The sequence below is a fragment of the Rhea americana genome, unplaced genomic scaffold (genome assembly GCF_003343005.1).
Source record: "Rhea americana isolate MKP2758 unplaced genomic scaffold, rheAme1 scaffold_11, whole genome shotgun sequence".
NCBI lineage: Eukaryota > Metazoa > Chordata > Aves > Rheiformes > Rheidae > Rhea > Rhea americana.
The window spans coordinates 5,837,043-5,863,627 of record NW_028185150.1 but is presented as its reverse complement, the minus strand read 5'-3'; the positions used below and the strand labels follow the sequence as shown (position 1 = coordinate 5,863,627).

Genomic DNA, 26,585 nt, shown 5'->3' with positions numbered 1-26,585 from the left:
GCATGGGCACAGAGTTGTATCAGAAATACCCTGTTAGACTTCTCAACACAGTGCAAGCAAATGTCTTTGAAGATACAGAATGGATTGGAAAGAAGAGATCAATGCCAGTTAACCAGGTTTTCATTCCCAAAGAAAGACTGTTTGTTGAAATTCAACACAGTGAGTATTTGTGTATTGTAAGTACTGCAAAATATAACATTGGCACTGTGAGAATTATGGAGACTGTGCTTATTCATAAGCCATCCAGAATGTGACTTACTAAGAATTGACTTTAAAAGATGCATTAAACAAATCCATGTTTGAAATGCATGTTGCACATTTATGCAAAGACAACRTGGCTCTTGTTGACGACACTTCGTGATTTAAATTTTGGTTAAATTACTGTCATAATAAAAACTCAGGTGATGGAATTGCCTACAGTTTTACAACACAGGACTGTGTAACCAGTAGCATTATTGAACTCTTTTAGCTTTTGATAATTTTACTATTTGACTGAGATAGTAGCTTTGTCAGTTTTTAGTCATGTTTATATAGCCCAGGAGATCAGAAACTTTCAATGAGGACCTAGAAGAAGGTTTAGGACAGCACTTTCCAAAGTGTAGAGATTAATTTCTTCATCTAGTCATGAAGAATAGAATCAAAATTCAAAAAGTCACAAGGGACAGTGTTACCCTGCTCCCGGTGCAGATGAGAGATGGCCTCTTCCCAGTGTCCAAGGGTAGGATGTGAGTGGAGGAGTTGGGTAAATTAGGCATTTCAACCAATGTGCATATGTTTAGAGGCATTTTTTGCCATGAGTCTGCACATAACTGTAGTGACCTGTTGCTTCTGTCTTCTTTTCTTTGTATTGATTGATCCGTGTAAAAATGTCTTGAAGTGCAGATTTGATACGTGTGGTGGTTGTGAGACCAGCAGTGCTGCACATTGCAGGACCTTCAGTGCAGCTACATTTGGAGCTTTCTGCCTTCTCTTGCAGAAGAGAAGAGGTGGGGTTTTGAGGTTTTTTTTTTTTTTTTTGGTTAGCAGGGTTGGTTGGCGGGGGAGGGAGGGAAGAGAGCTGAAGTGGCATGATTTATGCAAGAATTTCTGCCCTTTATTAAGTGATAATAGAAAGTAGTTCTAAAGAGCCTAATTCTTCTTCCTTTTCTCCCTGGGTGAAAGTGTTTGAAATGAGGAGGAGTCTTGCAAAGGGAACAATGAACTACTGAACTTCCAGATTCTGGAAAAACAGTGTACTTGGCCTTCTGCAAGACCAAGTTTTCTTTAGTAAAATGCTGACCTCTTTTACCAGGTCTTTGATATCACAAGGCTTTTCTTTTTTTTYYTTYCCYTYCCCCCCCTTCCTCTTTTTGACCTCTGTATGGCTGTTTCACTGAGTGAAAAATAGTTGTAAGGAGGGAAGGGAGGGCAAATGTTGAAACAGCTATCCTGACAGATATTCCTATATGTATGATTAAGGACAGAAATGTTCTGTACATATATTGCCTGTCAACCCACAACGTGATTCTGGCGTGGATTTTTGTGTCTGGATCACTTAAAAGATCTTTGAGGCAATTTGTATAGACATGATTCTGATAGTTTGTTATTTATGTAGGAGTTCTAAATATGCTCCCCTAAGTGCTCCCCTTCTAATTAATGACAGCCATTGATATTCCCTTCCCCCCATAGCTTTCTCAATGTAGCTTGCTTTCCTCTATCTTTTTTTCTTTTTTTCTCCCCCCCCCCTGCCCCCCAAAAAAAGACAGAAATTCCTGGTTCACAGAGAATAAGAACCTTGACATTTGTTTTTTTTTTAATTTGGTCTTTATTCTTTCTCACCCTTTTTATTGTTTTTAACTCTTTTCCCAGATTTGCTCTTACCTGTGCAGTCATTCCCCTTTGTGAATAAAAATGCAGTCTGTGCTTTCCAGTAGATCAGCTGCATATGAGTGTTTAGCATGCCCACCAGTCTCTAATATCTCACTTTCACACCAAGCACACTTAATTGCAAATGATCACTCTTGAAGAGTGACCTTAAGGGTAGTAAGCAGCTCCACCTTTTGTAGGTASTGCTGTATCTTTATGGAAAACTGATCATAAGATATACAGGCATGTAGCTCCAAGACCATTTAACTGGAGGAGCTACTTTGTGAGTCTCTTCGTAGACTCCTGCCGTGCCTTAATACTAGAAAAATATGGTTTATGACATTATGACAGTAGAGAACTGTGTGAAGAAGAAAAAAGTAGTGCTTATTGTGTCAGATGGTRCAAACAGGCATGTTGTGCAAAAACGCATACGGTCCAAAACACACACTTATCTGTGTGTGCCAAAGTACTTTCATTTCTGTTATTTCTCCTGCTGATCTTTTAACCAAGTGTTGACATTGTGTACTCTTGAGCCATTGTTTTCCTTTCTCTTTCCTCTTCATCTTGGTTGCTGTTTTGTGTGTTATATCTTACTAATGATTCACTCTGAGCAATCAGTCACTTCCCCTAAAAAATTTCATGAAGCAATTTTATCCAGTTATTTTAGGGGTTCCCTCTGCAGCAGTATTGCAAATCCATGTAATACACATTTTTCTAGATCTAAAATGTGTTCTTGAAAGATTAGTTTGTTAACATTAGAAATGTCCTCAGGTTAGAGGAGTACGTTCAGGTTGTGTGGATAATGGCTGTGAGCTTTTAGGGTCTCTAAGGGGAAAAGTAGTAGATTACTGTGACACATACCTGCTTGGAAAGTATCTGGAAAAAACTTGAATCTTTTCCAGGAAAATAGACTTTGAATGTGCTGACTCAAGAAAAAAATACATATATATTAGGAAAGAGACCTGCTAAAAGAAAGAAGGTAATTTCTTAGTGCATTCATCATCACATTTTACATTAAATATGATCTTTTAAGATACATGGAGAAAGAATTAACCTAAGTATCAATATTTAGAATTGGAGTTATGAAAACTAGTGATATTCAGATATGAACCTTTTGTAAAGCATTTTTACCCATTTGTTTAGATGTGGCATTGGAGTTAGTTGTTTTATCCTGTGTTACCCTAGAGTATATAGAAGAGTACTGAGAAAACTAAAAGAACAGATTACTAGCAAACAGATGTTATCTCTTATTTGATATATGTGTTGATAAGGTTTTGAAATCTTACTTCAGTTTTGATACTGTGCTGATGTTAAAAAAATATATATAAACTTACTACAAAAATAAATATTTAATTTTTTTGGCTTCTTTCAGATTCCTGAGATTTTGCTTGCTTTTATATTTTTGCATCTTAGACATTTCTCAAAAACACTGCAATCCAATATCATTGTGTAGAATATGTAGAATATATTTTTAGGTAGCTAACTGTTGCTGTTTTTAAATAGTTTTTTTATAGCATAGTAAAGCCTGGTGTACTGCCTTCACAAGTCATGCACTGATCCTGCAATCAAATGCATGCTTGACTTTAAGCTAGAATTGTCTAAATATATGCATATGCTAGGGTTGTCTAAAGTTAACCACATGCTATAAGTTCAGAAATGACACAAGTAAGGATAATGCATTAAAAATGGAGTGGGGGAGGAAAAGGAAAAAGCACTACAGTAAAATCAGAAAATTTCATAGTTGCTCAATTAGCTCTCTTTAGACTCTCCTTGMAAGTTTTTAAATTATACTGGATTTTATGATCTCCTAAGTTCATTGTATAGGGAGAAATGAATGCAAACTTTCTTCCGTAGTAGGGTATTTCTGTTTGGGGAGAGAAATTGACAGTGTAAAACCAGCTGTCTTACTGCTCTGTATCTCTGGCATTTTGAGAACTATAGAGGGTACTGCGTTTTCTAGCACTTTGTAGCACTAACCGGATGCCCAGTGGATAAGATAGTACCCCATATTTTTCTAACTTTCTCTGTGATCAAGCGTCTGTGTACAAGTCACCCTGCAAGCTGATACTCGCCAATGACATATCTAGGCAGTGAAAAAGCAAAACCAAGCTGTGAATATTGTGGGAATTTGAATGATGGATTTCAGAGGTCTGGAAATGGCAGTTAGAGATGGGCTGTTGCTTTCTGTCTCTGCCTTCTTGAATACATGTTTTAGCAAACAAAGCTTAATTATGTGACTATGCTACTTTTTTYCTTTTTTTTTYCCCTCTCTCTTTTCTGATGATTACTGCCAGCTTTCTCCCCACCATGGGTTGTACTCTGAGGGCAAGTCTGCCCAGTATTTCATTTGGATTGCTTTCATTTCTGATTTTGGACCAGTATCTCACTTCTGCCATATGACGTTGTGCATCATGTTAGAGAAGGTTATGGTCCTTTCTTGCACCAGTGCAGTCGTCATTCACAATCCTCCTCTTTAAACTTCTAGTCTCATTCCACTCTAACAAAACAAACGACTTGCAGGAGTCCCATCAGTTTGTCCCCATCTCTTTGTGGTTTTATGTACAGGCATCTTCAGCAGTAATGGAATTTTGTATGCTATTTAGATTTGTAGCAATTTAGTTTTCATACCAGACTGTGTCTGTGTGACTGTATCAAGCCAAATTTCTGCCATTCTAGTGAATGACAATTTCATGGCAGTGGGGACCATGTTCTTTCCAGATTTCAAGTTCCCAACACCTTGCATAGAAGAGCCTGATCTAGTCATAAAAGTTTGTGCATATGTTTTTCCATAGCAAAAGTGCTGTGTGTTTATGTTCTGTTCTTTTTTTTATTTATTTTATTTTATTGCTTTGTTTTTTTTCCTCTACTTATTTTCAGTGTTTGGCATTTCAGCTTGCAGGGAAAGTACATCAGTTCTTGGCCAGGGTTTGGATCAAACATGATATTATGGGTGATCTCAAGCTATGAGGTCAGCCCTAGGTGTCATCACATGCAGTGCTCTTAGCATCCATATTGTTTCTGGAAAATGTTAACTTTGGTACATCAAAGTTAGTAAAAGAGCTGCAGAGGCTCTGCAAGCTATGTAGAGAAACTCCCAACACATCGCAGTCAAACTGGGATTGCGTTAGTGATGCAGCTTTTTATTTTTTTTTCTTTAAGAGCTCTTTGCAAAACATCCTGTATCCATAGAAGAGGTCAAATAAGGCGAATTGTGTAGATCAGTGGGCAGATTTGTGTAGCTTGTGCAGTACAGTGCCATGAGTGTCCCTTATCTTGCATCCTTGGATCACTGGTGATATAATTAACAAGGGGAGCAATTTGTCACTGCTAATATTCTCAGGCTCTTGCAACTGGCAGATTCAGGCAGGCATCTTCTTGCTTTGGTTTATAGTGCATTYGCAGATGGGAGCTGGAAATTCCTTATTTAAAATGAAAATTGAGACTCCAAAACACAGAATGTTTTGTCTGTTTCTTTTCTTCTCTTATTCCATCTTCTGTATTTTTCTCCTCCATGTCACCTAACTTGCTCTCTCTGCAAATCCCCCATGCCAGCTTATTCTGTGGCCATAAGGCAGCCCCATTAAGCTCCTGAARCTAAACAATACACAGTTGACTCTTGTTCCATTTTGTTCTAGTTAATTTTAAATTCTGAGCAGTGAAGCATCCTTCCATAAAAGTATCAAACAAACAAAATATATTTGATACATTCTGCCAAAAAAGAGGAAACTACTAGGATAACATAGGCTTACAAGCAGCGAAAGGATTGGTTCTTTTTCCACCCGGAGGAGTCTTGTTTCTGTTCTGCTGTATTTTTCTTCTTTTCCTTTATCCCCCCACCCCCCGCCCCCGCCTTGTGTTCCCCTCCTTTCCTCAACTGTGGGCTGAGTTCGATGACATCTACTTGACACTGGCATTTGAATTCAATAGCGTGGACTGTATTTTGAAGAGTAAAAGAAGGATCTATATTTTCAAGGGAAGATACTGAGAGATTGCATGTAATGTTTTGCATGAACTGCGTATGACTTGCGTTCTTTTACTTTCAACTCACCTTTGAATAGAAATTAGTCCTAGAGAGAGGAGGAGAAAACCAAGTGAATGGCATATTATTTCTTGGTTAAGGAGCTAGGATRTGATGTGAGAAATAAATTTGGATTCATTTGAAAAACAAATAAAAATAAGAGTTAAGTTTCCACAATTAGAAGTTTAAAATAAAATGTTTTTATGTAAAACAAGTTTTTATTTCTTCCTTCTCCAAAGCCCTTTATGAAGACATGCAGGGAAGAGTAAAATCCTAGAAGACTTTTGGTTTGGTTTACCATGATTCCTGAGAAGTGACAACTTAAAAACTGAAAGCAACTTTCAAATCTAGTAACTATATGTACAGCAGTTAGTTGGATCATTAGTGGACAAGCCTTAGACCTGAAGAGATCTTCCTTGGGATACATATAACTTTATCTGCTCCTTTTTTTTTTTCCTTTTTTTCCTGCCTTCCCATTTAATGGCAACAAACAAACAATCTATCCCACAATGGTTAGTATAGCACAGAGCTTGATGCAGGCTTGGTTGAGGTCAAGCACTCCAATTCGAACCTCTCAAGGGCTTTCTCTATGTGTTGCCAGTGTACTGGTAAAAATGACTTTAAACTCTTGTCAGCGCAGTTACTGGTGCATGCATCACGGTCCCACTCAAATAAACCTGTCACAACACAGAGTCAGCAGCTAGAGAAGAGTACAAGGGCAGGCCTCTAGCTTTTCATTCGAGCATCACTAAACGTGCACAGAGTGCCCAATTATTTCAGCATTATTGAGCAAGCCTACAGGAGGACCCAAGCTTTGCTACATTAGATTTTCTTTAGTAATTTGCTCAAGTACCACTGAGGACACTTAAAGGGCTTAAAACGGTGGCTGTAACCAGTTTCCTTTTCTGGATTGTTAATTCAGGTTTTCTCTTTCAAATTAACTCTCACTACATGCTGTGCAGTAGCGCTGGGAGAAGTGTTTAACACTAATTTTCTCAAATCTCAGCTTTTTTTTTGCATTATATAACTGCTCTTATAGTTACATATGTTTTGATTAGACAGGTACGTGGTGTGTTTCTGCCAGGAAGAATAAAATCTAATAGTTCTGTCAGAAGAATTTCACCAGAACAGGAAAATTACTTCAGTCTCTGATATTTTTTTGCTGTTTGATTCGGTGTGAGATTCACAGATTATATTGTGGACATTTTAAAAATGCCAGGATATTAGTGTGACCTTGCATCTGCTTGGATCAGTCAGGTGTCTGGATTGATCTGATCAATTACATCTGATGTACATGATCAATTGGACAAACTAGTTCCCTGAGCAAATTCAATATCTGCGTTTCATTTTTCACAGCAGCAGCAACTCCAAGCTCAGCATTTGTCGCATGGACATGGTCTTCCTGTGCCTCTCACCCCACATCCATCGGGCTTGCAGCCTCCAACCATCCCACCCATTGGCAGCAGCGCTGGCCTTCTGGCGCTATCTAGTGCACTGGGCGGGCAATCCCACCTGCCAATTAAAGATGAAAAGAAGCACCATGAAAATGATCACCAAAGAGGTAGGCAGTGCCAGATACGTGCATGGCTTTGTTCATTTTTCTTTGCTTCTCTTTTTCTTGTCTTAAAAACACCTCTTAGGAAAAAAAAGTGTTCACAGAAACTCCTAGCTAATTGCTTCAGTATTTATTACCCAATTGTAGTTGGAAAGTGCATTCAAATGGTAGAGATCAGGTTTTATAAATTTGGCTGTACAGTATTAATTATTAACTGCACAGAAAAGTTAACATCTGTGCAATTTATTATTTAACAGACATCAAGATTCTTTCTTCCAAGTAAGATAAGTGTATAATTTTATGTAAACTAACTAGTACTTTTCCCTTTCTCTCTGTCACCATCTCCCATCCCTTGCTGCTGCCGGCACTGCTTCCTTCTCCCTTTCTCGCCTGTTGTGGCTGTTGTACTTGCAGACAGAGACTCCATCAAGGTAGGACTCCATTTTATAGGTGGAAGGAGGAACTTAAGAGGCACACAGTACATTTTATTTAAGTATGAAGTAGAATTGTGGAGAATGTCACAAACTGAAACTGGATTGTGACTTGTGTTGTTTAGCATAAATGAAGACTATGTAATGCATTTAGAATGTGTCTGTTTGTAGCATAACCAGGATTGCTCAACTTGCTATCCAGTGATAACATCTTTGCTCCTAGACTGACTCTTGCTTGTTCCTATGCATGGGGAGGAAAGGTGTGCTTATCTCAGGTTATGAAATAGAAAGAATAGTTTTACAACTTCAAAGACCTTAAAACTGTAGTTCTAATACATACTAATAATATACTCTTAATGCAGATATTACAAGATCAGTCACTCGCAAGAAGGGCGTCCTATCCACTTTTTTTTTTAGAAGTAGTTAGCTCAGTGGGAGAGGAAAGGGCTGTTACTCTCTAGTCCACAGAAGACAGCAATCACGTTAAGGCTCTTGTATTCCACTCCCAAAAGTTAATTTCCAAATACTAAATGACTGTGTAGTGTCCGTATGTGCCCCATCCTGTAAATGGTAATGTTTATAAAGAGATAAAATATATAACTGTGGCTTGTATAATTTTGAGCATTCTGTGATACATACTGCTGTGGTTCAGCATGGGTGGCTGGGAGCTGGTCCATACTTGAGAGCTATTGAAGTCTCATAGAGGCTCCAGTGGTTTTAATACTGCAAGTGGAAGCGCATCTTCTCACTACCCTCTACTAGTTCACTCTGCCTTCCTAGCTGCTGCTGGCAGTTTGCCAAGTTACAGCAGACCCAGTTGTTGCCAGTTACACAGTTACCTACATATTTCTGATTTAAGGATCAGAGCTTGAATGGATCATACAATGATGAGTAAGAAATGAGAGATGCTTATTTCACAAAGAGTAACACATATGTGCCCAAATGACTGAACACTTGGAACCAGTTTTTCAACTTTTCAATGGTATTTTCTAGAAATAAGTAATTCATACTTGGGGTTGGCCAAATGGCAGAAAAGGTGTAAATTAAACAAAATCTTATGTGTCTTTGACAAGATTACTAGTTGGCAGGAAGATGTCATGTGTATGTCCAAGGTAAATTGGGCAGGAGCATGCTGCACAGGGTTTGACTTTACCTCAACCAGGTAAAGTTCTACCACTAGTCTACCACTGTGTAGACTTTGATGTGATGGGGTATTCCTTTGCTTTCCTGGCAGCTCCAGGTGGGGATGTGTCCTGTACCCTTGCACAGCATGTCTGTTCTGCCATCGGCAACTTTGCTGGGTCCCAGCAGAATGAAATTGAGCTGATTGTTGTCAGTTTTACTGTTACCCACATGGCTCTGCATAACAACCAGGAGCTGACAGGAACTGTCAGTTTTTACTGTGAGCTGCAAAGGCACTGAAGCTGTCTATCGGCAGATATAAGACAACAGTACATCAGTTTTCACTTCAATGTCTTTGTCACAAGAGCTTGCCACTAGGATTCTTTTTTTATGCAAATTGTGCACAACTTAATGATGATGTTCTTAGACTATCCACTGTTTACCATGGACAAATAGATCAGTAGATTTTTCTCACCCCCACACCCAAAAAAGTCAATAAAGGTAGGGCAGATCTCTAAATTTGAGAATATGAGAGTACTTGGTTTCCTTAGTGAGTCTGCATACCTGTACAGCTGAAACCACAAACTTTTTCACTCAATAAAGTGAATGAAGAGAGCTATTAATATATAGGGTATACTAATCACTGTTTTCATAGAAAATATGTTAGTCCTGTTCCTGTTAAATTTGTGAGATGTTGAGGTATTTATACTGGCATGCGTATTACAGCGAATATTTACACCAAAAAGGTTGATTTTGTTTAATTAATCTGCAGTTATTTAGAATGACTCAAATGCACAATTATGCCTGCAGCTTTGAGGGCTAAGAGGAAGGTGTGACTACTTTGTACCAATCTATTTTGAAAKGGTAATGATGACTATAAATAGATGTTTGTCTTGTTTGGTGTTCAGGCTGTGAGTTGGATTATGTGTCAGCATATGGGGCTTGCAACCAGCTTTGCAAGGTGAAATAGTTTGCTAATTTCCTTGAATGTTTTCAGTGATGCCCAGAGTAGCAGTTAGTTGCTTGTTCTATCGATTTGTCCTCCCTTAAGTGGCTCCTGGTTAAGAGAGGCTTTTTATGATTGTCTGCTGTGTGACTTGAGATGGTTTTTGTCAGCCAGAGCGTGCCAGTTGCCAGCAGCTGGAGTGTGTGTGCTTGTATGAAATAATTTATTCATGCAGGATAATGCTCCTTAACATTTAACAGGTAATGAATGTGACATAAATTTCCTTCTTGCTTTTAATTTTTCTCTTTTCTAATGTGCAAACATACAGCTCTGGTACTCTAAATAATAAGTAATTTTTGGCCATCTGTCAAAAGGAAATTTCAATACAAATTTAAATTAATGGTGCCTGAAATTTTTTATAGCTCCTCTAAAAGCCTCTAATGTGCAGAAAATTCTGAATCTGCTGGTATTAATTAGTGTAGCATGTAATGAGGATATGGGCAACATTATATAGTCCCAGTGTAACATTTTGATATGGTAGCAGAATTTTGATTTATACAAGGTTGTGGCTGGGTTTAATTGTGAGAGACACTTTAAAGTGTTTTCCTGCTGAAACAGATTATTAAGCAGGGCAGATTTTAAAATAGCTTGTGAAGTGTGAATTTAGGCTTTACTGTAGGGTTTGGGTAATTATGGTACCCCACTCACTGGTGCAAAGAAAGTTCAGTTGAAGTGTTCTGTTTCCCTTATTTTGGAAACCTCTTGCCACTAATTCTAGTGCTTTTCACCTGTCAGGTAGATTTCTTCATTAAACTTGGTGTCTCTAATTATGCTTTTCTTGCCCCTCCTTTTAGTTTTGGCTGGGGATGTAGGCAACAGCTGATTCACCAGCACTGGCAACTTTAGGTTTCACCTGAGCAGGGAGACCAGTGATACGAGATTAGTCCCTTCAGAAGAACAGGGAGTGTGGATGACGGGAAGGGCTGTGTAACACTTCTTGTGTGCACGATTTTACAGACTCTTCAGGGAGTGTGGTGGAAAATTCATTTGTGTCACTGCTGAGCACTGAAGCCAAGAGCAGTGGCTGGAGCAACAAAGTAAGACAGGCTGACATCAAAAGCCAATTCTTCAGGCACAGTCTTACTGCAGTTTATACTGCCCTTCTAAATGCAACATTTTCTGCCTGATAAAACAAACTGGGCTCAATTTCTTCCAGACACCTCTCTGGAGTGAGCAGTTCACTGCTGAAACCAAAGAGGGACCTTCCTGATACCATGAGATGTCCAGAAGCTACTCCTAAATAATAGATCAATGTCAGCACAGCAGGGTCTGTGGAGGGAAGCTGCTTGGGGAGCTTTTAGATTTTTGTATTGGGTTCATTCCTCAGAATCCTTTGCAAAGTTTGAAGTGTGGGAAAACTCTACGCCCTGTAAACTGGGTCACAGCACTGCTTGTTGTACAGCTAGTAAGGCAGCATACAGGACAAAGGAAGGGAAGGGGTGACAAAAATGAAGGCTTTTCTGAAWGCGTCTTAAGGGCTCTGAGGGCATACAGTGTGTTTAGACAGACAGACAAAGAGTTCTGCAGCTAACCGCGGAATTTCACAAAAGACTGTGTGACCCCTTTTTCATAAGCAGTAAAAATAATTTTTTTGTTTAAGTTTGTTCTGCCTTGGATTCTTACTTGCAAACCATGCCACACAAGGATTTTTCCGCCTCTTGTAAGACTTACTTGTCTAAGAGATGTGTTGTTTGTCCCAGCCCTAGTCCTCTCCTACCCTCTCTGGGGCAAGTTCGACAAAAGTTTCTCTGATCCCTAGCAAAGTCGTTTCTGCAAAAAAAAAAGTTATACTGTGGAGAAACGAAGGAAGCATTTTGTAGAAACAGTTATAATCTGGCAGAAAGTAGTTTAGCACTAGCAGTTTCCTCCTGTGACCTTGCTGTCTACAATGACAGTTGGAGTAAGGGATCCCATCCACTCTGATGCTACTTGAGTTATGGGTCAGTCAGAGATAGCCAATGAAGCTCTTGGAGTGTTTTCAAAAATTTCAGTCCTTTGAATCAGTGCCTTGTACAGAAGGTTGAACTCGTGTAACTTTTTTCCACTTCTGTTGTTAAACTAGTTCTGCTGTTCGTTATACTCTTTGGCGCATCACCCCTTTTTTTTTTCACTTAAATCATGAATTATTTGGGACAGTATGTGTCTGTTGTATGGTGTTTCAGCACAGTGGAGACTCTTCGTGTTGGGTGTTGGGGGTTACTGTTTCCGCAGCAGTAAGAGCCCATAATTAAAAGCTGCAGTCTCATTGCAGTAATAAAATAACCTCTTTGAGACTCCTCTGTAAAATAAGGTTCAGTAGAAAGGATAAATTTGCTTCTGATACTGATACATCAGCTGTATACATGCACATTTKAGTGGAATTTCTGACCAGCATGTTAATGAACTAAGAAGAGTCTGTCAGGACAAATTCAAGTGCATTTAGCAGTAAGATACTTTTGCTTTAATCTGTGTGAACAGCAATAGTTATATAGATGTGGCAAATACAGAGAAAGTGGACTAGTGTGATTTCTGTGTTCCATTTAAATTTCTGTTGGCAGGTTCTCCAGTGCTTGCTAAAATCTGAGCCTGTCTCAGTTTAGCTTGTTGAGTTGTTAGCCACTACTGAATGTGTAAGTCTGTGTTCATTAGTATGTAAGTAAGAGTAAGATGCTCACTCTCACAGTTATAATTTGATACTTTTCTTTTTTTAAGTTTTACAAGTATAAGGACTCTGAAAAGAACAAAATAGTCTAAAATCAAAAAGTCCAAAATATATTGTTGTACTTTTGGTATTACCAAATGTAATTATATTGCTGTGACTTCATTCTTTCTGCTTTTAGAGGAACACTATGTAAACTGATGTGATATACTGCTGTAGATATTGTCAGAATAGTCATATTTCTTTGAAGTGAGACTTCCTCTGATGGCATGGGTCTCTGTCCAAATATTACTACAACCAGTGTGTATTTAATAAGTTAAAGAAACATAGTTATCTGTTACACATCCAAAGAAAATTTATTTCTGATCATTTTATTATTATGCTACATTAATAGCACTCAATTGAAGATCACTTCATGCATCTGTTAAAATTAAAATGCCTCACATTCACATCACAGATTGTGGTTGCGTATATCTCCATACAAAAAACAACGCAGTGTATGTATTTAGCTTTCTGTAGTGGTGGTTTTAAGTTGAGCTTGTTTGAACTATGCTCCACAAGAGTTGTGTTTAGATCATCGTGGGTGTTTTAGGAGTAGCGTTATCAAAATATAATGAATATCTTCTGCTGGCTTGCAATTCAGTAATTTGTTCAGTATTAACTGATATCTGCCTCAGGGCATGTAAACTGTACAGAATATAACAGGTGCCTTAATTCCAGAAAATGTGTTGTAATTGTTTGTTTGTGGAACAGATAAGTAAATATCTTTGAGGCATAGCTGGTCCTCAGGTGGTGAATGTGAGTGGATTAATGATGTGACTGGATGAGACGTGCTTGCTTGTTGCAGTCTTGTCCAGTAACTGTCTATGGAAGCAGAACAAATACTAATTAGCAGGGTCCTGTTTGTTGTCTTGATCTATCATGATTTTTTTAGCTTTTCTTTTTAATAATAATCTTTTCTTGGCTAGATGTGTAGCAAGTCATTCAAGTCTATTTTCAACATATTTTTAAARCATGGAACTGAACATTAGATAAATATCTCCCTGGTACTTCATTTTTCCCATATTTTTTCTTAAACCTCAGCTTTACATTTCTTTTTTTCTTTCCTTCGGTGTCATATCATTTGACTTTTTAATGAGATTGTCTGGAAAATTTAATTTTGTGTAGAGTATCTTATGAAAGTAACAGCATGTACTTCATTTTCAAAGAATTAGCTGCTCCTGCCATTTTTAATGGCTTCACCTCTCCTACGCAATAACTTTCCTTTTCCAATATATAGCTGTACACTAGCCTCTAACCTTGCCTGTTACCACAGGGTGACTCTTCTTCAGCAGCATGCCCACATTTTGGCAAACTCCTACAGTGCTTCCCCCTATCAAACTTTGTTTTGTCATTCTGTGATTTAGAGTAACACAAATATTCTCTCTCCAGATGCTCTCTTCAGCCAGGAGGCAAACGCTTATATGGGTTGTAATTTCTAACCTGAGCGGTCACGTCTAATTATTTCCATGGCAACAGGCGGTGAAGTTGATAATATAAGCTTATGACTTATAAGTCACTGTACTATGACTCTATAGAGTCATACTCGTAGAGTAGGAAGAGGAAGTCTGCTGGGGTGAGGAGGTGGGTGGAAAGGTCTTCTCCAGGACAAAGTCTTCAGGAGTGTAACAGCTGTGAGAAAAGAGCTAGCGGAGGGAATGAATCTGTTTCTTATCTTTCTTGGTATTCCCSTTATTATAATATAAGGGCGCAATTATAATCATCTCTTGGGTGCTGGCATTCGTGGTTTGCAACAACTTACAGCAAATGTGTCTGGARTGAAACACATGCTTGCAGTTTGAGTTAAATACCTTTTAGTCTAAATAATGAGAAAATAAGGTAATATTGATGAACTTTTACCAAAGCATGACACAAACTGGGTGACTTTTTTCTGCTTTATAGATTTCTTTTGGCTTGGCGATGTATATCTTTTCCCTGTATAGACCAAGTACTGTTTTAATTTTAAATTGTCTTTTAAGCATTTAAGTTCAAAGTAGTTTGAATCATCCCTCATTTTAATGCAAATGAATGGATTCATTGGGTATCCTAAGCTTATTAGCTTTCAGTAGGTTAATATTTGTATTAAGTTGCTTTTAGTGCCTTTTCCCCACACTAGGAAAGAATATAATCCTCGTTGGAGTGTTGTCAGTTTCTTAGGTTGATTTTAGAAGTTGGAGGAAGTGAATGGTCTGACTGATTCATGAATTATTATGAGACACTGATAAGTGCATTGTGAATTAGAAAATTTTAAACATGTTTTTGAGGGAAGTATGCCGGCCAGAAGGAATCAGCGATTGAGAGGAATTTGCAGGAAAGTTGCACCCTATCTCCTCTCTCCAGTACAGTTCTAATTAAGTCAAATAATTAATTAAATGTCTGCAGCTCGATTAGTTATTTTACAAAGCAATTTGAAAAGTTCTATGTTTTCTTGAGTGACATTTGGCTTTTTGAAGAACAAAAAATTGGAAACGGCTAATGTTTTTCAGCCAACTAAGGAAAGAAAAATAAAAATATCTCCATAGCAACAAAGCTTCTTTTTAGATGGTTTCCTAAGATATGCCTGAACCAGAAGCAGATGTCTGATTTGAGAATCTTGCCTCCTTCAGTGTAAACAAATAACTTCTAGGCAGGTGTTGGAAATAATATGGAAATCCTATTAAGGGGCCCTGGGTTCCTGTCACTCAGGAAGCCCCTGCCACAAAAGGGTTGGTTGTCTGAATAAAAGAGACAGAGTAAATTCTCATTAGGCTTTAGCTTTTCCCAGGAAATGATTGTCTCTGCGTGTTCTTTCTCCTGTGAATCTGAATGTAAGCTGTTTCGTCTATTGATCTATTCTTGCCAGCCCTCGCTTTCTCCTGCTCTCTTTTGGATTAACAGTTGATATGTGCTGCTGCTCTAAGAGTTGTGACATTTGTGATTTTAACCCCCAACCYTCCATCTCCCTACCTCCTCTGATAAAACAACAAGCGAAAAAGAAACCAAACAAAACACAACTTGGGCTGTAGTGTCGCAGGCCTGTTGAGAGAGAACAAGTTGGATTAAGGCGAGGACAGAAAATCAGTGACGGGGGAGGCGGAGCAGCAGGGTCGGAGACAGCTTATTGCTCCTGCTTGTTTGTGTGAATTTATAGATTATGTTGTAGTCCTTGACACTGTAACACGGAATGCTTGAAAAAAGGATTTTTCCTTCTCTTTTACAGGGATTGCAACTTTAGAAGGATTTTGATAAAGGCTCATGCTTTGCTTGATTACTAATGATATGGTTTGGGATGCAAAATGAGATTACATTTTTTTTTATAATGTGGCTAGCAAGTCTACGCTTTTCCCTTTCTTTTGAAGTTACTGAGAAAACATGTTGTGTCTGCAGTTAATAATTTGTAATTCTAATTTATCATTTGTGCTGCATTTGCACTTCAGAGCATCAGTTTTGGACCCAAATGTCGTTGTGCTGAGCACTGTTCAAACACAAAACTAACATTTATTACTTAGAGCCCATAGGTGAAAACTTTAACAGAGGCCTTTCAGGAACCAATCCTTAGGACATATTTTCCAACATTTCTAAGTTTGAAACTAAGACCATACTACCTCCTGCTTATCTCTGCTTTGTCTACTTTTCTTTTCTTTTTTCTTTTTCTTTTTTTTTTTTTTTTTGAGATGCATAAGATGTGCATAGTTATGCTCTTAATAATACTCGGGGGGTTAAATGTGGATAAACACAAAACAAGGCTTCTGAAAAGCCTCACTATTATCATGCAGCATTTCTCGGACTATAGTCCCTGAGACGCACTTCATAAAGCCAATAAAGCGCACACTGGTGGTCTCCTGTTGCCCTAGCAACAGACCATAGGGCACAGTGTATGTGAAATGCATGAACATCTGTGAATTAATCTTTTTTAGTTTGTTCTTTTCTTGGCACTGATTGGGCCGCTCCGGCTTGTGCTTGTGACATTGCGTGAGGAGGGATAAGCTGGAGAGTCCCCCTGGGCCCTGCCCTAAGTGGTTGGCAGAATGGAAAGTGAAGTGAGATTTATCCAGGCAGCGCTTTCAGCAGTTGAGGGATTTAGCCTGACAGCATTCTCGGTGGGATGTTATTAGCTTACTTTTGGCTGTGCTGGGAAATGAATAAAAAATTTTCTAGTAAATCTAGGCATTATTGGGTTTATTGGTCTGCCATGAAAAAATAATCTGAGGAGAAAATTGAAATAATCACTTGTGTTTATGCCGCAATTTACTGGACTTTACCACCCCTATGGTTCACTTTCATTGGATTAGAGTGAATATAAGAGAACAAAAATTGAGGGCTAGTTTGTCTCAGGGAAACTGCAAAATAGAGACATATAACCAAAATCAGCACCGACAACTGACTCAAAAAAAGGCCAAAGAGTATTTTAGAGATTTAAAACTTGAGAAGTGATTTCTGTAAGAGGCAGTGATGTGCTGGAGGGTATCTTCCTGAGTAATCACCCCACATGTCAGCATGGAGGTAGTTAGCATCCAGTGGTCYCTAGTCTGTGATTTCCCTTCACCTCCCTGCCAACCTCTTCCATCCTGTGGGCAGCCTTTCCTGCAGGTTTTGTGTTTGGCTCCTAATGTCAATACCAGCTGCTCACTTGCAAACAGCTCAGCTTGCCCGTGCTGCCGTTTTCCACTGTATCTCTGAGAGAACTGTAGGGGGAACACTGCGTATGTCATATAATCAGCTAATGCTGGATGCAATCAGTATTTTAATGAAGTATTGAAAGTGAAATGCTGCTTTAATCTGCTAATTGCATTAAGAGAACAACAGATTTCTCTCTATCGCTTCTTTTTGAGCTACAAGCTTATCAAAGAAGAGGTGCTTTTAAGTGAGGTATTACAGCCAGTCAACTCAACTTGTTTGCATAYGAGTATTAACAGGCACAGCTGTATCTCTGTTTTTCTGTCTCCTGAGAGGCAGTGAATGCAGCTGAGGGAGTTTCCTTAATGTGCACTTATGAGTAAGTGGGGCTGAGGGGAGGGAGAAGAGAAAATTTTCAATACAGTTTGTTCCTTTTTTTTTTTTTTTTTTGTTTACAGGCTAAGTTGTCTGTTGTGGCATGTCTGCAAGGCCAAAGAGTGAAGCAAAATTGAAGTACTACAAGTCACTATGTTTTCGAAACAGAATAGGAAGTATTTTCTTTGCAATGTTAATCTTGGTAGGTCAAAGCAATTTAGCAGCTGGGTTTTATTGACGGTGTCCTGTTTTGTCAGACTGGTGTGTGATGCATGAGTGCAGCGCAAGTCAATGGAAGAAGAGCCCAGAGTGGTGTCTTTTGCTTGCAATTTCAACCAAAAAAAAAAAGAAAAAAAAGAAAAAAGAATGGTTGTTCATAGGGCTTGATAGTAAGAGTCTCGCTCAGACTGCAGACAGTACAAAACTTAGCTACAGCAACACATTGCTTGGTCTATTGCTCTTTTTATTTTCATAACAAAGTGACCAGACTACACAGAAATCATKACTTGCATTCAATTAAAAAGGAAGTTTTGACCTAAATAACATGAACATCACATGTCTTTTGATGTTACAGTGCCCAATATTAGTAAATCATTGTGAATGGCTTGCTCTAATTACAACTGGGTGGTTATATTTCTTGTCTCTTTTAGCTGTGCATTTGCTGGGTTCAGGCCTGTTGGTGTTATATTTCTATCCTACCTCTATTTCAGGTTTCTTTTAAAATATCRAGCTACAATTATCTTTTGCGCTAGAGAAAGCAAAAATTTTCGCATACCTTTTCCTTCCCTCCTTCAAGAAAGTAGTTTCTTACAATGACCTGCAAATATCATTTAGTAAATGAACTTTGCTGTCCCATACTGCAAAATGCAAGAGGAATTGTGCATCTGACTAATATGAAAATAAGCACTTGAAAATCAATTACAAATAAATTTTGTTGAGAGAGAGGCCATTCCCTTGAAGTAGGGTATTATTCGAAGTACTCTGTCAGTATACGTAACTGGCATTAGAGTGGGAAAGGCACCCAGCTTTCAAAATATAAACTGTCCAGGGTCACTTTAATGCTTTTATAAAAAGCACTGTATGCTTACTACCAAGGTGTAGCCTAAAAGCTTTATATCGTACCACAGAGCGCTTGGAGGCAGTTAAGTGTTTAGCAGGCCTTCTGTAGGACTCCTTCATGCTTCATGAARATTTTCTGGTGACTCTGTTGTCTCCAGCAATGGCAAAACCTGGAAATGCCATTTTCCACCCTTCTTCCTGCTCCATGGGATGAGGAATCATAGAATCTGTGAGGTTGGAAGGAACCTCTGGAGATCATCTAGTCCARCCTCCCTGCTCAGCAGGGTCACCTACAGCATGTTAGATAGGGTTGCATCCAGGTGGGCCTTGAAGATCTCCACAGAAGGAGACTCCGCAACCTCTCTGGGCAACCTGCTCCAGTGCTCCGTCACTCTCACAGGGAAGAAATYCYCCCTCACGGTCAGGCGGAACTTCCTGTGKTTCGATTTCTGCCCATTGCCTCTTGTCCTGTCACATGGGACAACTGAAAAGAGTTTGTYCCYRTCCCCTTGACACCCTCCCTTCAGGTACTTGTACACATTGATAAGATCCCCCTCAGTCTTCTCTTCCCCAGGCTRAASAGGCCCAGCTCTYGCAGCCGTTCCTCAKAGGGCAGATGCTYCAGCCCTCGGATCATCTTTGTAGCCCTATGCTRGACTCCCTCCAGTAGCTCCAWGTCTCTCTTGKACTGGGGAGCCCASAACTGGACACAGKACTCGAGATGAGGCCTCCCCAGGGCTGAGGAGAGGGGCAGGATCACCTCCCTCCACCTGCTGGCAACACTCTTCCYAAYGCACCCMRGRRRMCMWTKGSCYTYCYKGSCMMMARGGSMMMWTKSYKSCYYMWKGKYMAMYTKKYMWYCMMCMRSMMYYCCMRGKTCCTTCTCTGCAGAGCTGCTCTCCAGCAGGTCAGCCACCAGCTTCTGCTTGTGCCCAGGGTAATTCCTCCCTAGGTGCAAGACTCTGCACTTGCCCTTGTTGAACCTCAGGAGGTTCCTCTCTGCCCAGCTCTCCGGCCTCTCCAGGTCTCTCTCAATGGCAGCACAGCCATCAGGTGTGTCAGCCACTTCTCCCACCTTGGGATCATCAGCAAACCTGCTGAGGAGGCGCTCTGTTCCCTCATCCAGGTCATTGATGAAGAAGTTGAACAGGATGGGAGCCAGTCCTGAGCCCTGGCGGATGCCACTAGCCACAGGCCTCCAACTGGACTCCACGGCACTGACGACGACCCTCTGAGCTCTGCCTTTCAGGCAGTTCTCAGTCCACCTCACTGTCCACTCGTCTCACCCACACTTCCTAAGCTTCTCTAGGAGGATGTTCTGGTAGACAGTGTTGGAAGCCTTGCTGAAGTCAAGGTACACAACATCCACTGCTCTTCCCTCATCTACCCAGCCAGTCCTTCCATCACAGAAGGCTATCAGTATGGTTAGGCAAGACTTCCCCTTGCGGAATCCACGCTGGCTACTCCTGACCACCTTCTTTTCCTCCATATGCCTGGAGATGACATCCAGAATGAGCTGTGCCATCACCTGTCCAGGGATGGAGGTGAGGCTGACCGGCCTGTAGTTGCCTGGGTCTTCCTTCTTGCCCTTTCTGAAGACTGGAGTGACACTGGTTTACTTCCAGTCCTCAGGCACCTCTCCAGTTCCCCATGACTTTTCAAAGATGATGGAGAGCAGCCTGGGAACAACATCCACCAGCTCCCTCAGTACCCATGGTTGCTTCCCATCTGGGCCCATGGATTTGTGGATGTCTAGCCTGCCCAGAAGGTCTCTAATCCTGTCCTCCTCAACCAAAGGAAAATGTTTGCTTCTCCAGACTTTCTCCCTCATGTCCAGGCTGCAAGATTCCTGGGGGCTGCCCTTAGCAGTGAAGACTGAAGCGAAGAAGGCATTCAGTAATTCTGCCTTCTCTGTATCCCTTGTCTCCAGGGTCCTCGCCCCATTCAGTGGTGGGCCCACATTTTCCCTGGTCCTCCTATTGCTGCTGATGTATCTGAAGAAGCCCTTCCTGTTGTCCTTGCCATCCCTTGACAGACTCAATTCCAGATGGGCCTTAGCCTTCCTCGCTGCATCTCTACATACTCTGGCTGCATTCCTGTAATTCTCCCAAGTATTCTGTCCCCTCTTCCACATTCTTGTACTTTCTTCTTCTGTCTGAATTTGGCCAAGAGCTCCTTGCTCACCCATGCAGGTCTCCTTCCCCCTTTGCTGCACTTCTTACTCATAGGGATGCACCACTCTTGAGCTTGGAGGAAGTGATGTTTGAATGCTAGCCAGCTCTCCTGAACTCCCTTCCTTCTAGGGCCTTAACCCATGAGGCTCCTCCAAGTAGGTCTCTGAAGAGCCCAAAGTCCGCTCTCCTGAAGTCCAGGGTTGCAGTCCTGCTTGTTGCCTTAGGTCTTTCCTGCTGGATCCTGAACTCCACCATCTCATGGTCACTGCAGCCAAGGCTGCCCTCAACCTTCACATCTCTGAGCAGTCCCTCTCTGTCAGTAAGGACAAGATCCAGCAGGACACCCTTCCTTGCAGGCTCTTCCACCATTTGTGACAAGAAGTTATCATCAATGCATTGCAGGAGCCTCCTGGACTGCTTGTGCCTTGCTGTGTAGTCCTTCCAGCACAYGTCAGGGTGGTTGAAGTTCCTCATGAGAATCAGGGCTTGTGGTCGTGAGGCTACCTCCAGCTGCCTATAGAAGGCCTCATCAACTTTCTCTTCCTGGTCAGGCAGCCTGTAGTAGACACCCATRACAGTGTCCCCCGTGTTAGCCTGCCCTTTGATCTTTACCCATAAGCTCTCAACTGCCTCCTCCTCCTCCTCCTACCCCCATCCCTAGGCAGAGCTCGATGCATTCCAGCTGCTCTCTCACATAAAGAGCAACTCCACCACCTCGCCTTCCTATCCTGTCTCTCCTAAAAAGCACATATCCATCCATGGCAGCATTCCAGTCATGAGAGCTATCCCACCATGTCTCYGTGATTGCAATGAGATCATGGCCCTGTGATCGCACRCAGATCTCCAGCTCCTCTGTTTGTTCCCCATGCTGCKTGSRTTGGYGTACAGGCATTTCAAAGAGGTGGTCATGCCTGCARGTTTCCCAGGAAGGGTGYATGGGGGTCMCCCAYAGCCATGTCCCAAACACACATCCCCAGCTGCAYGCACCYSYTGGAGGCCCCCCAACCCARCTTGTGTTTTGTTGTCTACCCTGTCTCTATGACACCACCCCACCCCCCTCCTACCTAGTTTAAAGCCCTCTTTACTAGGCTGGCCAAGCTGTTTGCAAAGGCAAACGTGCCCCATTTGTTGAGGTGAATCCCATCTCTCCCCACCAGTTGTTGGTCTTCAGACCATGTTCCATGGTCATAGAATCCCAAACCCTGTTGTCAACACCAGTGGCGTAGCCAGTTGTTGATTTGGGAAATCTTCCTACTCCTCCTCCCATGCCTCCCCTTAATGGGCAGGACTGATGAGAAGACCACCTGGGCTCCCAGACCCTTGACCACCGTGTCCAAGGCCTTGGAGTCTTCCCTGATTGTCTCTAGTTTGTTCTCTGTATCGTTAGCACCCACATGAAATAGCAGCAGAGGGTAGTTGTCTGATGAGCGTACAAGCCTTGGTCGCCTTTCAGATGCCCCTGGCAGGCAGCAAACCCCTCTAGAGGAGGGGTCAGGTCGGCAGATAGGCACCTCTGTCGCCCTCAGCATGGAGTCACCCACTACCACCACTCGTCGCCTCTTCTGAGTGGCAACGCAAGGCACAGGCTCAGACAGCCCAGYTGCTTCCCTTGAGGCCAGGTCYGGGTTCTCCTCATCCTGGAGTGCACTAAACCTGTTCCTCAACTGTAACTCCAAGTCTACAGGAGRAATAAGAGAGGGGAGATGCCTCTGGGTGATGATATCTCTCTTCYCTGTTCTTTTTAGAGTATTTAGTATAAGACTGTACAGTTTTCCCAGTTAACCTGTGCAAGTTGCAGTCTTTTTGAGACCAAATGCTTTCTGTGCTGTAATTCCTCTTCGCTGTGTTTTTGATCCCTGTGGCCCCTAAACTGTTTACAAATATTGCTAATTGACTGTGCCAGTGAAGGTCTTACTAATACTGATGAATAAACTTGGTGTTGCATGCATTGGTAATTTAATTTATGACAGTAAATGTAACCAAAGTTATCCACGAAGTGGAGTAGGTCTGAAATGCATAGAAATAGCTACCTGAATCACAAGGTGACAGAGCTGCAGCTGCTTAATAACCAATGGTTCACAGTTGGTTTGGACAGGAAGGGGAGGAAAAAGGGGACATGTGAAGATTTTTTTTGTGTTGGTGACAGAACTCGCGAGACTGTTACAGTGCAATCAATACTGTTTGTTTTAGAAACAAAATATGATAGAGGTTTYAATTATAGGAACAAATATATATGTTTTAATTTGGCATATAGATAGAATTTCTCTTACTCCTTTACTAAATTTCAAAACTGCCAGGAATTCTCTTTGGAATACTAAATATTTAGCATGCAGAACTGCTACTGCGGATCTGTTAATGTAGTTGCATAGMGGTGACCAAAGCCAATGAAAACAAGAAAATTAACATCAGAAGGTGGTTGCTTCCCACAGTAAGGGAGAATTGAGGTGAAAAATTCAGTGTTTAGCATTTATATTCTGCCTCCTATGTCTGGTTTATGCTGCTCTTTGAAAATATAAATATCAACCCTCACGAGACCTGTAGAGAGAAGCATGTGAGTATTTGTCTTACAGGTGAGGATGAAGAACCACTAAGGTAGGTGGTTAGTAAGAGATCACATGAGAAAGTGAGAGACTGATTTGGGGGTAAATGCATTTTTCCTYTTTGTGTCTACCTCACTAATCACTTGCCTTATTTTATCTATGTTTTACATATTCCCTGGAGATGAGTCTCTTTTACAATTTACGTGAAAAAAAAAGAGGAAGGAAATTCATAGGCAGCAGCCTTGTTTATACTGTAGGAAGATCAGGCAGCTGATATACCAGTGTGCACCTAACACTCTTATATAAAAAAACAAGAAAACATTTAGTGTATATATAATAACACCAAAAGCTTTGGGTAGAAAATCATTAATCTTCTGAATGTTAAGCTTTTTAAGATTACAGGTTATCACTGCCCTCCATTATGTCAGAATTTGCCTAATGTTTCCTTTTTTTTTTTTGACAGACAACTGGTAGTTCCTCAGAAATATTTGAAGAGCCATCATTTAGTAGTTTATGTGGAAAGCCTTGAATAATTCACACAACAAATGATTAGGCAAGCGCTTGTCTATCTAACTGAATTATTCTGCATGTTTGCTGAAGCAGTAAAGTAGGAGAACAGCATTTCCTTCTCTAGAGGGTTTACAGTGGTAGTATTGACCCACCTAGTTATTGRGTTTCAGCCTTTTGTTGACACTGTTGTAAATGAAAGCAGCCTGGACAGGCACTGAGCAGCTGGGCTTAGATAATTGTGAAGGATTCATGCTTGTTGCTGTTACCCCAGTGTTTGTAGTGGGTTGTTTGCTTTGACTTTCGTGAACTGTTGACAAAAGCATTAGATACAAATGGGAACAAATAAAGTGGTGAGATGCCAGGAGGGCTTGGCAGTAAGGGTGGTTTTCATTCTGACTTAAATGGGGAATGACACTTACCTGGATGGGGAATGGAAGGTGTGTTTAGTGTTTGTGTGCTTCTACCTCCCCTTCTTCCTAATTTCCATTGCTGTTAAATAAGTTCTTGGCAAACACGTGAATAAAAATGGAGAAGAGGCAATATCACCACTGTCTTAACTCTGGCGCTGAAKTTTTTGAAGCTCTGACTGTGGATGCCTTGCTGGGGAGATCCAGTTCCTGGCATGAAAGGATTAAGTATAAAAAGARAAAAGAAAAAAAGGAAAAGGAAGAGGGGGAGGCAGAAGGAGTAGAGTTGGGAGAAGGGAGGATTAAATAAAACAGTATATACTGAAGTAGTATAGCCTGCAAAATTGAAGTCATTTACTGGAACGCTTTTAATTTGGTTTAAACAAAATACTCTTTTGTATATTCAGATGGGGAGTAGCTCAGCTGTTATGAAGCCAGAAAATTAATGGTATTTTTAGTGAAATAGCAAAAGCATGTCAACAGCATAGCTGTGGATGATAATGTTGGCATTTTATTCATGAGGAATTATCAATGCGGGTTACTGGACAACATAGTGTGACTGCAATGATTGAGCACAGGAGGAAGCGGCTGTCCTTCTGTAAGATGATTTCATTTTGCATTTAGCCTTTCAGAAGGAGAGGAAGGAGAGAGAAGGGGAGCATTTAAAAAATACGCGTCTAAGATGCCTATCCATGTGATTTCTGACTGCCAAGGTCTAACCTTTTTACCTCTGTCTGACTCATGGTTTTGTCACTCTTCTTTTTCCAACTGTCCTTTAATCTTAAGTTAGTCTTGAGGAATGTCAGAAAATAGAAGAAGAACAGGGTAAGTCTAGGAAATCTTTGCTGAAAAGGTAGGTTTCCCCTGAATAAACYGTGAGATCGTTTTAGCCTTCTCAGGTTCTCAGTTTCGTCCCTGAATGATGTTTGCTTGGTACCCTTAATGCATTTAATGCATTGTGAAGTATGGTTACCTTGGCTGGTCATGGAGGAAGTTAGTATATGATCTAGAGGGTCTTACCGCTTAGCAGGAAAAGTGCTTCATATTTGTTATTCCAGCTAGAGTTTTCTTGTAGCAATCAATCTCACAGTGCGATGCAGGTCAACTGGAAAGCAGCAAATATAGTTCACAGAGTTGAAGTCACCACTACAGTGAAATAAGAAACTGTGATTTTGTGTGGCTGTCTGAAGGCCTACAAAGGTATTTCTTGCCTCTGCTGTGCTCTGTGTGTCTGGTAGTATCTGAACTGTCAGTAGAAGTTCAAAGCATCAGAGTTGTCTGGTGCAGGAATTTTTGTCGCTTGCCTTCATGCAGTTTCAAGTTTTCCTAAAACAAAAATGCCACTGTAGCAACGTAGTTGTGACATTTATAGGCAATCACCCAGGAGTGTTTTTTGTTCCCCATAGTCGTGGTTGCCATATTGTCCCTAGTCTCTTCACATTAACAACAAAAGACAGACAGCAAAAAGAGAGATAAGGAAGAAATTGCCTTTTACTGCTGCCATTACTAAGGTTTTTTGTAATCTGCAGTATTTTTATTTTGCCATCCCAGAGCCCTGTGGACGTCAGCARGGGGTTTTTTGCCCAGATCCTGAATACTGTGGGATCAGGGCCTGAATTTATTATTAATCCTACAAATATTAAAAGAAAGTGAAGAAATACCAATCTGTTTCCAGCAAATGTACTGGGAGTGGTGTTACTGTAAATATCAGCTTGTGCATGAGGAATCCCCAATTCTTCTCYTCTATCCCTTTAGGGAATACCCTGAACAATTCTGCAGGGGGCTCAAGAAATTCTCATAGCAAATTTCAACACTGAGTGAAAGGAAAATTAGAAATCTCTGAAAGGTAGAGGCTTACAGCCCAGTGAAAACAAATATATCTCCTAATTGTGTCTGCACAGCATTTGGGAAATCCTTTTTCAGATCATCCAGCTTATGAGAGAATTCACAAAAAAATAACTGGTGAATGTTTTATGGCATTACCTTTTTTTTTTTTTAATTAAGCTTAGATAGTTTTTGATTTCATGTGAAATGTGCCTTCGCCTGTATTTGGTCACACGGAGTTGGCTCTTTAGGCTAATCTGCCTTACTCACAGATCTGTAAGAAGGGCTTCAAGCTGTGTTTCACTGGGAGAAGGCAGAAGTTTCAGGCAGCTGGGATGTGGAAGTAGGAAAGTGCTTCTGGAAAGAGTTTGCATTGGAGTAACAGTAGTTGTGAGTGATTACAGGAATAAGAAGGAGGGAGAAGTGCTATGTTACATAGACAAAGA

General features: G+C 40.7%; 1 protein-coding gene across 1 annotated transcript in view; it reads left to right on the top strand.

Annotated features, from left to right (window-relative positions):
• Positions 1-26,585, top strand: part of TLE4 (TLE family member 4, transcriptional corepressor) — a 133,689-nt gene that overhangs the window by 76,858 nt on the left and 30,246 nt on the right. The window contains exons 6-7 of the mRNA XM_085312255.1: positions 7,220-7,424; positions 7,833-7,849. Of these exons, the coding sequence (XP_085168381.1) occupies positions 7,220-7,424; positions 7,833-7,849 (222 nt within the window). The remainder of the gene's footprint in view (positions 1-7,219; positions 7,425-7,832; positions 7,850-26,585) is intronic.